This window comes from Bolinopsis microptera, chromosome 2 (genome assembly GCF_026151205.1).
Source record: "Bolinopsis microptera isolate Bmic1 chromosome 2, MBARI_Bmic_1.0, whole genome shotgun sequence".
Lineage (NCBI taxonomy): Eukaryota > Metazoa > Ctenophora > Tentaculata > Lobata > Bolinopsidae > Bolinopsis > Bolinopsis microptera.
The window spans coordinates 17,856,181-17,871,754 of record NC_087073.1 but is presented as its reverse complement, the minus strand read 5'-3'; the positions used below and the strand labels follow the sequence as shown (position 1 = coordinate 17,871,754).

The following is a 15,574-nucleotide window of genomic DNA, read 5'->3' as shown; positions in this document are numbered from 1 at the left end:
CGCGCCCTGCTCGCATCTATAAATATGTCTCTATGTCCTGTATCTAAATTTAGATGACCCACGGCAAGCTACTTCTCATCACTTGACAACACTACAACAGATAACTCTTAAAAGTAGATCTCTTTTTATAGCAGATATAATAACTATCGATAACATATTATATAACACATTTAATCCCTCGCTATTTAAACTCATAGTTCGTAACATCGTGCAGATCAGAGCTCATACAAAGATACAAGACGGGCTCTATTCACGGAGTCTATCTAGTACTAATATTCCCATGGGAGACTGCTTTATCAATATCAGTGGATATAAACCATGTCATCTGCAGTGCAGGAGTTGTACTTGATGACACTTCGACCATGAGATCACCACAGCTCAGTAACTAGCTCTTTTTTAAATGTTTTTATCTCTCTCAGAATGTTTTTGATATTTTTCCGTGCAGGTGTGTGCAGCTTATCATAGACACGCCTAGTCCACTAACTGTAAATATCGGATCTCCGAGTGGCAGGAATAGTACTCAGTGTTAGAATTGAGAGGACATTGTGTGTATTTTTAGATGTAGACTCTGAGACTCTGTGAGAGCTTGGATTTATTAAGCGCCTATTAAATAGATTGTATCGTTACCAGGTCATATATCTTCTTCCTTAATGTTTCAGATAGATCATACCTAGTTTTTGTACTCAATTCTCAAATTGAACTACAGAATTCTAGGGAATTGAAATGAAAAGTCAGAGAAACATGTCATATTATCCCTTTCACCAAAGCCTCCTAAAAAATAGAATGGTCTCCTCGCCCCTCACAGTGCAGCATGATAGGTACAAACACAGAGCTTCTACTACAGGACCTGTAAAACAGGGTGTTTCCATCACACTTCACTTTGGAGAACTTCAAAGTAGTCACATGACACTTGTCACATTCACCCTGGTGCTCAGTTCCTACATGACAAGCAAGTCCTCCTCTTCAGGTCCTCTCCTCCTCCTTTACCAAGCTGTAGTAGGTGCGAGGTCAGATCCGACCACCCCCGGTCCCAGGCCACTAACCCCCTCGTTCTCCCCACTCATTGGTTGATATCTGGTCATGTGGGGGCTTTTCTGTGTTGTGATTGGTCGAGGGGAACTCATTGTGTGTCTGTGGTGGTGAAGGTGTCTTTCTTCTATTTTAAACATTATCGAATAATAAGTGAAACTTTGAAATCGTCTTCTTAAATTCAAGCGTGTTAATTTAATAACACCATCATGAAAATGAATACCCTAGTGTAGTTTATTTAATTTTATTTCACCACAGACCGCATCGAATATTACAAAGTTTAATTTCCCAGGTTTCTATTTTATTACCGCCAAATGCCGTCACCAAACGAATGCAGGTCATATCAAATGTTGCTGAACTTAATAAATCATCTATTTCTGTTCGTGATCATGCAGGTGATCTATACACACGTTTTAGCTAGAGAGATGCAATATATCAGCCGTTTGAGTAACATGTAAAACCGTTGCTCAAATATTGTAACAAATTTCCGTGAGAGATGAAGATCTACACTCACAAGAATACACTGTCACATAATATAGAATGTAATGTCAAGTACTCAGTATTGTTTATTTTATCATACTTAGAACAACAACAAAACACCAGATCAGCAAGTCAAATTGAGCTGTTGTATTTTGTGGGAAGTAAGGTCACGTGATACAAGTTTGACCAAAATAATCGTTACTTTATATATTCTGTACATCATGTGTATAAATGTTTCTAAATAAACAACATTTTACGCGGTCATAGTGTATATAGTGTATATTATATACATTATATAATATTATATACAACACATAAATTAGCTGACCCAAGTAATGTGATACAGAACCTATCAGTTAGCTGATGAGTTCTGCAAATTGCTATAAACAATACATTGGCCGAGTGTACCAGATGTTCAATATAACCTTTACAACATATTATGTTTTAGTCAGTAATCACAGCTAGTATAATAACATCTGCGAGGGGGGGGGGGGGGGGGGGGGGGGATCTGTTACTTATGCGCATGAACTCTATTTAGCTATTGTACAGATCATTGGACACTCCCTCACCAACCTTTACAACTTGGACACATCTCCAACCAGAGCCTGACTAACATGAGTAAGAACAACATGTTATCCATAACATATTCAACACTATCCAAACATATTCAACCCTGCACCGTACCACCACTCAGCGCTGTGTATTGCACCTCACGGCCTCACCATTCACCTGTGCTAAGTGATAGCTTGGCACTTTCCCAACAGATCCTACTAGCACGTTAAAAGTGATAAGCAGAGTGAAAATAGCGGGATAAGTCAGTTCTAACGTCCTCTCGTCCTGTCACATGTAGAGTTCACAGTCAGATAGAGAGAGAGGAAAAGAGAGAGAGAGAGAGAGAGAGAGAGAGAGAGAGAGAGAGAGAGAGAGAGAGAGAGAGAGAGAGAGAGAGAGAGAGAGAGAGAGAGAGAGAGAGAGAGAGAGAGAGAGAGAGAGAGAGAGAAGAGAGAGAGAGAGAGAGAGAGAGAGTGTGTAGAGCACGTCATCTCATCTGGCTAGAGTCGGGGTTCTGCTTGTCAATTTGTAAATATATTCTATCTCAGTGTGACAGTGTGCACTGCACTGAAACATCTCTCTCTCCCCTGGCTTGTCTCCTCCCTTGTCTTGTAGGTGGATATTACTGATGTTGTCACACTTATATCCAGCTACTCTCTGATTAATGAGAGTGTATTATAAAGGAGTAAGGGGAGTGTGTTAGTGTGTTGTTGGTGAGGTTGTGGTGGGTTACCAGTTAACACTGAGATGCAGGCGCCAGGCGTCAACTACCAGCACCCTTCACAGATCAGCAACAAACTTGTGATTTATATGAGAACTTTAAATGGGTTCAGGGTTTCAGATATTTATGGTTTTGTCTTTAGTCGTAGGTCAAGTGGAAGTTTCTAACCCAACTCCTAATATAGACAAATTTGTATTATTCCACTTGCATTAAAATGCATATTATTTCGGTGTGGTTCACTCGTAACAGATCAACCGTACTGGTATCAATCACCTACCAAATTTTGACCATCGCCGGCTCCATGATTCTGTTACTATTACAAAGCAAATGGATCTCTAGAAGGTCTGACAGGATATAATACATTAATAGCCTGACAAATTTAGGAGCACAATAGCGTCCTTGTAAAACATAGTCCGGACCAGCAGAGCGTTAACCACAATTTCTCCAGTGTCCTGTGAACGGAACATGAACTCACTCCCTGCCATATTAAATCTGGCCTCGTGTCCCGTCACTCGTGATATTATATTGAGTATAATACCGTACTAATATAATACGCTCTGTAGTTAACAGAAAGAGTATATTATATAGTTTAGTGAATGAGTGTGACGTTGAAAGGCTGGAATACTTTCGTAGATTTGTCAAATTATTTGAGCTACTAAGTGAATGCTACTAAGTTAGATGTGATGCAGACATTGTTAGATGTTGTTCTCAGACCAATCATTCTTTGCGGATAAATGTAAAATGTAAATCGTGTAAAAATACGTTCATCATGCACTTTATTTTCTCGTTGGAGTTCTGCCAAGAGTCGCTAGTAATGTGTTGGTGGTCAGGACCATTGTCAGACTCTGTAGGGGACTGCTCTCGTTTATTCTCTGCTCTACACTGTTCTTTATTCTTGCTTGCTCAAGATCATGGTGCTGCTTCATGCTTGGCTGCAAAATCTCCAGCAAGTACTGAAAAAGGCGGCATTATTCATGCACAACTCATAACACAATGTCGCTACAATGACCACTAGCCTGCTCACTTATATTTGTTTACCAATAGAATTATAAACAAAACGCATCTATTTAATCATGGCATTGATCAGCGTCCATTAATTCACTAACTCTCATAATATCTTGTAATACAGACGTGTACTGTTATCTTGAGCTGTACTGAGAATAGAATACTCTAATGTTCTTAGTTCTGTTTTAGGGCAAGTGTTCCTGTAAGTGTTAAAGCCACTAAAATGAATTACTGATAGTTGGATAATATCCGGTTGGAATAGACAAGAACAAATGAAACAAGAAGTTAGGAATGTAGGCAAATTTTCGGCGTCAACGCCATCTTCAGGCTCAAAATATTTGTTATATAGTAGTGTTGAAAGTATTAAAACTATCAGTATTTCAATCATGATATACAGCGAACTACTCCATCATTTGATATTCCACTAAAATGAGATGGAATGGAAGTTTCTCTCCGCTTTCAACCAGGCTTCATTTCATCAGTACTGGCTGTGCCGCGACACTTAACCTGCTAAATCGAGAACTGTGAAACTAGAGCACAGTCTTATATATTGTATTAAACTTACTTGTATTATTACAGATATCCAGTGTCGCGTGATTAATGTAATTTCATAATGCCTTCAAGGTCGAGACAAATTATATTGATGGTTATTTTCTTGCAATCTTAGTCAGCCAAACGAAAATCCGTGAGAAACAGGTTTTACAAACTACAGTCATTACAATATGACATCATGGTCAATGATTCTGTTTCCGTCCCCAGGTCACAAAATATCTTAGGAATGCACCACGGCTATCAGGTAATCCGAACCAAGTTGCCACGATAAGTCGCTGAACATTAAACATAACATGACGGAGAAAAGAATCCACCGCCCTAACCTTCAGGTTCTAATAATTATCTAATTAACTAATAATTAAAGCTCAGTTCTGAGTCTAAAAACAGGTATATCTGTTGACGCGGACCTCTCATGTCACGAGTTACAATAACGACTCTAGTTAAATCAGACACTGTAGTTGATTGAGGCGTGAGCCAGCGCCACATATTCCCACCTTTTAGGAGAATTGGAGTTGTCAGCACTCAGCTGTTGAGGTGTTTTGGTGACCTGATCGTTAGGTCAGACGTTTGGCAGGTGGTTAAGACTTAGAAGCGTGGTCAAAACCGGCCCACTCGTGTTGAGGTGTGTTGCTGGGAAAAACTGAGGAGGTGGTAGTTTTTTAGAATTGGGATGACCGCAGTGTGCAGGTCTACATCTTCAATAAAGACTGTCAAGTCTGTAGAGGCGCGTAGAGCTTCAGTCTATAGCAGGGGTACCAATATACAACTGCTAACTGCCGAGAAACGGGCACTTTGGGGTTTTCTTTTGAAATGGACCGAATTGTTTCGCTTTTCAGTACTATCTCTGTTTCCTACCCCTCATAGAAAACAAAACCCACGTACGTCCGCTGTATAATCATTCTCAGACATTCATGATTTCCGTTACATAATGAATTTATGACCTGTAAATAGTGGAGTTAAGACTAAACGGATAGGTGTGGACTGTGGGGGATTACGTACGAGAATCCACCAGTGTGATCAGCTTCAAGTTACAAGTTGACTCTTTCTGTACCTGGTACCTTAACGTGTAGGATGTTAAATTAGAGATATCATCTTCTGAGCAATGTTGGTAATAGTGACTTAATATCTAGATGATATGATCAGTCTTATTATATCATGTTTAGTGTCGTATCTTGATACACCACATGTGTAATGTTGTACTAGTTACTGGAATATGGTGATCATATTATAAGTGGACAGTACTTATATTACTTGGCCCGCGAGCTTGAAACATATTGCGTAATACATGCTAGTGATAGATCAGATGGATATCGATTAATAATATCTGCTCCATAAAAATAATAGTATGCATATTGAATCGCATAATTTGTGACATTATTATTATTATTCCTGATATGGGGTGGAAACACTTACAAACCTTCTCTGTCAAGTCTATTTTTAGAACAACTCGGTCGACGGATTGAGCTTGATAACCACAGTAACATGTTAGCTTCCATTGTAAGTTGAAGATCGTGGTGGATTTCATTGTTTCTTAACGTTTGCCCATGCAGAACACGGTTAATGAATTTTAAGTGACAGCCACAAATTGGGAACCATGGTCCAAGTCTCAAAACAACTATCATGAATTAGACTGGAGAATTTTAAACAAATTTAGATCTGAACGAGTTTTGAGTATATTTAGTTGCTGTGGTGACGGTATATAAGATAACCAGTGAAATGAACCGGTAATTAGTCACTTAATATTCAGTACCTACGACAGTAAACTTGACAAATTAAATCATGAGGAAGTCCTGTCCTTGTCGAGTGTGAACTTCAAATCTAATCACAGTATTATTAGCAAGCAGTGGGATGAGCAAGCCTCCTTTTAAAACCTTTGCTTATTCGCCGGAAGTGCCAAAAGCTTTAAAGTTTTCTCTCCTCATTTGTCTTTATGTTGGGATGAACAACAATAATCTGTAAGATAAGTTTGCAAATTTTTGCCGCGAAATTGAATAAACTTTGTAACCTTTCGGCCGCTTCAAGTTGAATGACATATGTTTAAAAGTAAATGTAGCCAAACAACTCATTCTTTAACGCCCAATTCCGTTTTTCGTTTTAATAAATAAATCATAGAAAAGTATAAATAAAGAAAAGTGTCAACAAGTTTTCTGGTCCATTCGTTTTTTCTTTTCAACAAATGAATATTGAATACTACGAATAAAGTAAAGTATTTACAAGTTTTCTGGTGTGAATGAAACCTTTTGAGAGATTAAATAAATAGAAGTATTAACCAGTTTTCTATTTCAGTGTGTAGATTACAGAACTCACCACGACGCTAGAAGTCTCTACACAACTAGTACCATAGTCACTCAGACTACTCCCTTCCCCATCTACTACGAGCTTAAGAAGTCAGTACCAGAGCAATTATTTATTTTAAAATTAATTTTAATTAATTTCACTATTTTCTAGAGGCAAAAGAGACTTAGGATTTGTTCTTAATATCGGCATAATGGTTAATTAGGTACGATGGCCATCCCTAATTACCTTTTATCCCCTAATGCTGTTTTAGGGTAACAGCAAATCTAGACAAATCAATTAGCAAACTTGTACTAGCAGTACATTTATCTGCTTTAACAGCGTTACCAAGTAAAGTGTACTAGTTATAAAGTAAAGTGTACACTGGTTACTAGCAGTACATTTATCTGCTTTCACAGCGTTACCAAGTAAAGTGTACTAGCAGTACATTTATCTGCTTTAACAGCGTTACCAAGTAAAGTGTACTAGTTATAAAGTAAAGTGTACACTGGCTAGGAAGTACGGTTTGTATTGACCGAAAGAGAGTTGAAGGTCTTCTTTAAACCACTCTGTACACATGCCAACACACCATGTGTAAACTAATGTAGCTAATATTGTGTGGCAGTTCCTACCTATTGAGAACCTATTGAGTTGATGAAAGGAAATATGCAACTTCATCCCCAGTTTAGGGGTGTTGTGGTTCGTGTGGGAATGGAGAAAGTGCTTTTCTTGTCGTCACTTTAGAAAGAGATGATTGATATTGAACCTCTGGCCTTGTTCTTCGCTCTGAAAATGACAACCTCTCCTCATTTTTATGCGTATTTTATCACCATTTTTCTCCGTAGTAGTCTTCTCAGGAGCCATTATACATTACAACAATGTGATTATAGTTAAATCTATTTTAAATCATTAGTATTTAGTACAATTTCATTAGTAAAAGTAGCAAATCTCAGTTTAATGGACACTAAAAATAGTTATTTCTATTATTACACCACATGAAAATATTATTAGTAACATTAGCATTAGCTAAAACTCGTTAAAATTAGCACACTCTTATATTGAGTTGAGCGGTAGTACTATTAAAGCCCTACTTTTTGGCGGGAAACCCCCCTCCTTAAAACTGCACCTTATACAGAGTGTTGTCTATGCACAGGAAACTAATTCTGCCCTAAATGGCCCTGTAACGGTCTAAAACGGTGTAACTGTTAGCAGTAATGGCCTGTTATCTACAAATCTGTGGTTCCCATTGGTTCAGGGTAGAAGGGCAGGACATAACGTGCAGTTTAATTCAGCGATTTTAAGATATGATATTATAATACTGATCTGAGAACTATCTTGAATAGTAATTAGTGTCATTCATTTGGCAATGAAATTATGCTGAGGCATATTTAGTACCTGATTTATTACCTGAAATAGTAATCTATGCGCTATAATTAGAGAAATTATACCGTATCCATGGTCAATTGATTTCTAATAATCGTAATTATGCAGGTAATTATGCTTGTAATTATGCTTGTAATTATGTAATAGCTAAGTATTTAAATACCAATCATTCCCCAGATTTATGACGGTGTTATCTGAAACAGTAGGACAACACACAATGCTCTATGTCGGAACTAACACCGGAACAGTCGAGAAAGTTGTTATTGCCCCGGATAACAAACTTGTCCTAACTACTGAATTCGTTATTGCAGTAAGTTATTCGGTATTTTACTGTATTTTGTAGCTTTCTTTCTTTGCACACAAAATGTTAAACTTCTCGTCGGTGTGAAGGTGTTAAACTTTCCGTGTTCCAATCTGTTCCAATTCTTCTTAATCGTTATTTGCCATGGTTATCAATCTCACAGTTACACAAATAGAAATGAAACCTTTCAACTTTCAGGAACCCCATGTACGAGTGATGTCGATGCAGTTTGCTAACTCCGGAGTAAGTTATATAATTTGTAAGACCATTATTCTGCATAATGATCTTAAATTATATTACCTCGCATGAAAGTATTACTTGATGTAATTTGAGCTGGTTCACTCGAAGACACTTTCCAGTTGCCTTGCAGTCGAGTTATTCAATCAATTGTTCGACGTGTAGATTGCTCAAGAAAGTGACCTATTCATGTTTCTAATGATTCTATAAGAGGGTTCCAAAGAACTATTTGCGCTTACAATGAGGAATTAAAATGCTCTAATTTCTTTGGGTCTCAAAGAGTAATAATGTAAATTATCTCGATATAATCAAATTGAAACTTATCAACCGGGACACAAATAGGGCTATATTAATCGATATGATCTATTCATGAAGTCCTCTTATTATATGACTATGACTGGTCGGTTTCGAAACATAAAAACCCGAAATTGAATTAGGAGCAGTGACTTTTGCGATGCAGATACGGAAGGCGCAATAACATTGATGATGATTGTTACTGCGCAAAAAAGAGCCGCGCATGATATGCATGCATATATATAATATATGCATGCATGCAACGCGCGCGCGCGCGAATAGTTATCTAGCTAGGGCTGGGTAACGTACGGTGTCCGTTATCTGGACGGACATGCTCTAATCGTTCGGGCCTTCAAAAAGTAAGTATCTTGCTCATCCAGCCAAATTTTAAGGGCTAAGTTGCGTATTTTTCAGTAATCCCTTTTGGCTAAACCAAACTTCACTTCAGAATCGTGATCTAGTGGTATCCACAGAGAACTCAGTCTCCAAGTTTCCAGTGTCCAGATGTAAGGCACATCTCGAGTTGGACACTTGTATAACGATACAAGATCCCCACTGTTGCTGGTGCCAGACCTCTCACTCTTGCTCTCATATAAATGACTGGTTAGTTGTGTCATTTAATAGTAGTGTTACAAGTTATGGCAACAAAAGCTCTGTGAGACAGATTAACTAGTTCTTCATTATCACTTTTACTATCGATAAAAACTCCAGTAATTTGATTTCTAACACTCCCACCCCACAGTGATCAATGTGTAAACGACCCAGTTTCCGGGAGCGTACCGACAGCGTTTGGTCGACTAACCGACTATATCTGGGAGAAGGAGGGGCCTTGTGTGGCTGTTTGTGATGAGTACGAGGAGGCCTGTAATAGAGGAGAGAAAATTATCAAGTTCATGCAGGTTTACCCTAAGATATTGGAGATGAGAAGCGAAAGGGAGAACTGTACTTATACTGGTGTTTGGAAGAGGACTGGGCCTATCAGCGATAATGTTACTGGTATGTATACTGTATAGTGTATACTTCTAAAGAGATTCTTCAAATTACACTCGTCGAACTTACATACTGGTAAGATATTAAGCACGGAACATAATCAATTCATATGTTCTTTAACCATGATCCTTTGTATATTCTAAATTACTTTAACTACAGATGTTGAGAATATCACCACGAAAGAGGCCCGTTTCGGAACACTGTCCGACGATGGTGGACTCTACAAGATATTGGCTCTGGTGTTCGGATCTCTCTTCATCGTTTCCATTTTTATAATCGTTTTCCTTATGTTCTACAAAGGTCGAAGTACAACTAAGAGTAAGAATGAATCTAAAAAGAGGAAATCATTCGCTGATAGAACAAACTCTACTAATATCATATCCGATAAGCCTATAAGTTATATGGTAAGCAGTAATTTGTTTCTAATCTACTTTTCAATAACAATAATTTATCTCAAAAACAGATCGGCTGCATATTTTATCCAGGCTGCAAATAATTTTGAAGTTAAGTCTAATTCTCAATCCAAATTCTCTTCAGACGAGTCCTAAAAAGATTGACAACACCCCGATGATGCCAATAAACAACAATATGAACAACAGCATGATAATGCCACAAGATCTGGACAAGTTAAACAACTCTCCCTACCGTAGTCACATGACTCAAGAAGATGAGAGGTTGTTACAGGTTAACATAGCCTCCAGAGATCCTACCGAGAATATGTACAGCGATGTCCACGGGGCACAGGTAACTTTGTAACAATGTGTGCTGTGTTATCCTTCGTTCAGCTGAAGTGCAATTCCTTGCGTGTTTGAAATTCTTTTTTACCAATCACCTACAATCTGTTTTGAATCACAAAAAAAAACTCTTGATTATCTTGTGTTGGTTTTCAGACATTGCCAAGGAATTTTGGCAACAACCCATCAGTGGACAGGAGAAATCCCAACTTACCAAATTATAGTATGACGCTTCAGCGTCAAAACAACCAAAATAGATTCAACTATAACAACCCACCACAGCAGGAGTATCCAAGGTAAATAAAGTGCAAATAAGTATTGGTATTAAATAAATAAGTATTAGTATTAAATAAATAAGTATTAGTATTAAATAAATAAGTATTAGTATTAAATATAACAGATAATATTTAGATCAGGGAGAGGTTGACAGGGACTAAATTAGTGTCCATCTGATCTTCTTACTGTTCAGATTATGTTCTGTGTTGTTAACTTCTTGTAAACAATGTGCCTTTTCGCCTTCTTTGTTATTAGATATTTTTATTGTCCAAACTATCGTTACAATGAACAATTCTGAGTTATTAAATATTTTGTATTTCAGGTTTGCACCTAACATACTATCCTGAATCAGCAACCATCCCGCCTAACGGCCCATCAGAACGTTCCAGATTTACTAATTTAAGTTTGAGAAATGTATGCAAGACAGAATGTCGCAAATTCGAGCTGAAAAGTGTCGTGTGTTTCGAAGTTTTAAGGTGAAAGAAATCAATGTCTTCGTCCTCAAGCGATCGTATCGCAAGGAACGTAAATCGAAGACAAGAGACTGATTAAATAAACTTTGTTGTAACATTTGTAAATAATTATTCTATTTCACGGAAAATATTATATCTGCTAGATTTGTTATTTTTATGCTATTTTGAAGACAGCTACTATACCACATAGGTTTGAATGGTGTGATTGAAGAGCGTTATTTTTCTGTGCTATCGTGTTTTTACTAACTTATGACGCAGTAGTCATATATATTTTTGTATCCATAAATGTTTTTTGTTACATAATCGTTGACGGTTTAGGTTTATGTAATATGTAACTTTATTTCTCGGGGTAGTGCCGATTTAAGAATTTACCGGTTTTAATGTCACAACGGAGGTTTGATACTTCAGCGTGGTTTGATGTTGTATGATAAGAAATATCTGCTCGAAGAACTTTCATGGTAAACTTAATCTTTAATTTGATGTAGGTTTTCCCAGTGTGGTTGGTTATCCGAACTCGTAACTTTCTTTGTATTTGTTAATTCTTTACCGTTGACCCCAACTGGAGGTCCTTAATATCCTTTTGTAGATTCCCTTACTAGGCTAATATCATTTAGGTGTTAAAGAGTCTTGAAATCGATTTAAACTTCTGTCAAAAGTATGGGCCTGACGAGTGACGGGTAACAAGATGAAAAGCTGGTCGAAAAACTGGCTTAGTAACTGCAATATCCTAGATCTAATTCACAATTCTAATCCAGAGCCATACCCATAGGCAGTTCAATAGTATGAATCGATTTCGAAGACAACAATTAAAGTAAATCTGATAATCTTGGTACGGTTTGTGGAATTGATATTGTGATTGAACTACAAATTTTTACTGCTATTTAAACGCAACTGTTTGTTTTTACTGTGTCGAAGGTATTACCTGGGGAATCCTCATACGTTATAGACCCGCCGCGCGCGAGTGCGCGGCTGTATCGTAGTCACGATACACTTAGTGAAACGACAATGGGGGTCACGACGTGATACAAGGGAACCCAGGCTATTACGTTCATAGAAACAGATTGAAGCTGCGGCGAAATTACAGGGTCAGCGCCGCCAGTAATTTGCTGTACAAGTTCTGATGAATCTTCACAACCAAAGCATTTGTGGAAGATGAAAAAGTAAAGTAAAGTAGAGTAAAGTAAAGTAAAATTTATGACATCACATCATCACACATGTCTACTAAATATCATCGCACTATGTGAAAAATATCAATAAATATTTCCCCACCAACATTAATTATTTATCAAATACGATATTTAAAAACAATTTTATCAAAAACATTATCCTATTTTAAAAACTTTCCAGTGGAATAAAGATTTATAAAGTTTTGTCGGCACTATACCGAAAAAACCCGTCCCGAAACTCTTACCGATCGGAAATTTCCCGCACACACACTATTTATTGAGATTATCATTTAAGATATCGGCCCGAAAGCAACCCTAAGCGATTTCTAGAGAGTGTAATCGATGTAATAAACCTAAATTGTAAATTGATAAAAATTCGTAAGCCGCGAATAAATTGGAAAAGCGAGCGACCTAATCCTATTTCATTCTCAGTATCATTTTGCATCATTTTGCATTCGGCCGCCGCAGCTTCTATTTGTGTGATCATGAACAGTGAACACTGTCAGCCTGAGGTCCCCAGGTAATCCAGAGACGGTAACTGTTACATAAACTGGACCTGGCCTGGGTTTATTGCAGATTATGAGGATGCCAAGTGCCAACCCAATCTGTTAATATGTCCATACGGCATACATGTATCTAATTCTATGTAGTATGTACCTTGTAGGTTTACAACCTACCAGGACGCGCGCCGAGTTGGACTCGTCGACGGTCCAATATATGGAACAGATATTTTACGAGTATCACCCGTTATTTAACACATGGCATGATCGCTTTCTTGATCTTCGTCTTCTTCGTTCACTTCTTCGGAGTTATTATTTACCTCCACATATTGTAAAAGTTTACACTGAAATGCAGGACCTGACATTTTATAATTTTAAAAACACCAAAAAAAGATGAAAACATTTGGATTTTTGATGGTTTTGAATGCCTTCGAACGTTCATTTTAATGTCCCTTCATAATTATAAATTATAAATTATGTGCGTTCATAATTATGTCCGTTGATCATTTAATGTCCGGTAAAATAAGGTCCGATAAGGTATATCGCTAACTAGCGAGTTCACCCTGCATTATAAGAGTAAGAAATTGTAACTTTCAATGATAACCTTTGTCATACGTTGTATGACCCGCCGCGCATGAGTGCGCGACTCCCCCTGTATCACCGAAACTCTACAGTGAAGCGACCGTGGGGGTCACCACGTGATACTGATACAAGATAACCTTAGAACTTGTAGCGCGATGCGTTACTGTGCCGCGCCACGCACTCAATAAGGCTTCTCACAGGCTAGATCGGCAAAATGCGCTACTGTGCCGCGCCGAGCTGCCATGAATTGACATCGTCAATTAACCTTAGAACGTTGGAAAGGCTATCTTGAGTAGTCTACACTCAACATGGGCATATGTTTATTGGGAAATAAAACAAGGTACGGCAAAAGTTGCTTTGTTTAAACTTAAAGTGGGGACTAGAGACGAGTTGTCTCGTTATGATCACCATTGGATAACGGCTATTTGTTTTGTATATACATCTCACGGCTTAACTACCCTCCCTCCGCTATAATTATATATTGTTCATTGTATATTATAACACTTGTAATCATAGTGCTGGCAAGTACGACCATGCCCTCATACCACCTATACTACCTTATCGGACATAATTGTCACGGACAAGTTTTTCACGGACCAAAATTTTCACGGACATAATTATTCACGCTCATGACCGCCCAAAAATGTCCGAAACATTGTGAAAATGTTTGGCGATTTTTTAATAAGTGTTTTACTCTTTTTCTGAACTCTAGAATGTGACTGTGGAGTGATCATATTTGTCTTAGTATACTATTACTAATAAACTAATATAGTAATCGGCCACACACATATCTACGCATATGTAGGGACAGTGACACATGACACACTAAAATTAATGGAAATATCAGCATGAAATTAATGTCCGTGTTAATTATGACCGATAAGGCATAATTATACCCCCTATTATAATACTAGTATACCCCTTTACTGTTTTTTCAGGCATTTATAAGACTCATCAGAAGTCGTTCAGCAGGTTTATTTCAAGTTCAACATATTCTAATTCAATGTCAAAGATGACAGGAATACTGATAGTTGGATAATATCTGCCTATCCGGTTGGAAGAGACAACTACAAGGACAAATGAAACAGGAAGTGAGGAAGTTAGGACTGTAGGCAAATTTTCGGCGTCCACGCCATCTTCAGGCTCAAATTATTTGTTATATAGTTATGTTAGAAGTATTAAAATGACAGGAATAAGAAATAGTTATGTGGAGGTTTTTAAGAAATGTGTGCAAAATACGCACCAGCACTGTTATACGAAATTCGGTAAAAACCCAAAATCGCCATATTCAGGTGCCTTGGCCAAAACCATGTTAAAATTGAGCTAGAAATCTGAAATATTTATCATTCGCCCATGGTTGTATTGTCTGTAGATTGTAACTCTAACCAGTTTTGAGATCTGGCAGTCACCGCGGATATACCTTATCGGACCTTATTTGGACGGACATTACTTGAACGCTGGAGGCCCTAGCGTTCATCTTAATGTCCGTTCAAATAAAGTCAGTTCAATTAATGTCCGTCCAAGTTAAAGTCCGTTGAAATTTTTTCAAAAATTTTTCCATTTCCAACTTTTTACCCAGAATATGACAACTATGATAACTTTATTGTGCCGGGAAGACCAAGGAAAGGTTTTCCTTGGTCTGCCGGAGGCACAGAAAACTCTACTAGTAGTAGTATATGATGTTTTCAAGGGTCACTTGGCGGAAAAAGTCAACGAAATCATGGCACTCAACAACATAGTTCATGAGCTAGTCCCCGCAAACATGACAAACTTGTTCCAGCCTCTAGATATTACGGTAAATCGTGTTGCCAAGGACATTGTCCGACGTTTTTATAGTTTATATTTCTGAGGGGAGGTAATGAAACAGTGCTAGGAAAGCTCCACGTGATGTTAAGGTTAACCTAAAGTTGTCTAAGATAAAACCACTTCACGCCGAATGGCTTGTAAAAGTTGACACTGAAATGCATGATGCAGGACCGGGGTAGTTTGATAAAAAAAGGTTTCCACAAAGCTAGAAATCACTGA

At 37.8% G+C, this 15,574-nt stretch overlaps 1 protein-coding gene across 2 annotated transcripts in view; it reads left to right on the top strand.

Moving 5' to 3' along the window:
- Positions 1-12,192, top strand: part of LOC134826410 (semaphorin-5B-like) — a 28,821-nt gene extending 16,629 nt beyond the window's left edge. The window contains exons 8-16 of one of the 2 annotated variants that reach the window (XM_063838770.1): positions 6,626-6,726; positions 8,174-8,306; positions 8,496-8,540; positions 9,277-9,431; positions 9,571-9,824; positions 9,978-10,222; positions 10,356-10,562; positions 10,709-10,848; positions 11,151-12,192. In XM_063838770.1, the coding sequence (XP_063694840.1) occupies positions 6,626-6,726; positions 8,174-8,306; positions 8,496-8,540; positions 9,277-9,431; positions 9,571-9,824; positions 9,978-10,222; positions 10,356-10,562; positions 10,709-10,848; positions 11,151-11,175 (1,305 nt within the window). In that variant the 3' untranslated portion in view covers positions 11,176-12,192. The remainder of the gene's footprint in view (positions 1-6,625; positions 6,727-8,173; positions 8,307-8,495; positions 8,541-9,276; positions 9,432-9,570; positions 9,825-9,977; positions 10,223-10,355; positions 10,563-10,708; positions 10,849-11,150) is intronic. The other variant, XM_063838771.1, reaches the window with a different exon arrangement.
- Positions 12,193-15,574: the final 3,382 nt, after the last annotated feature.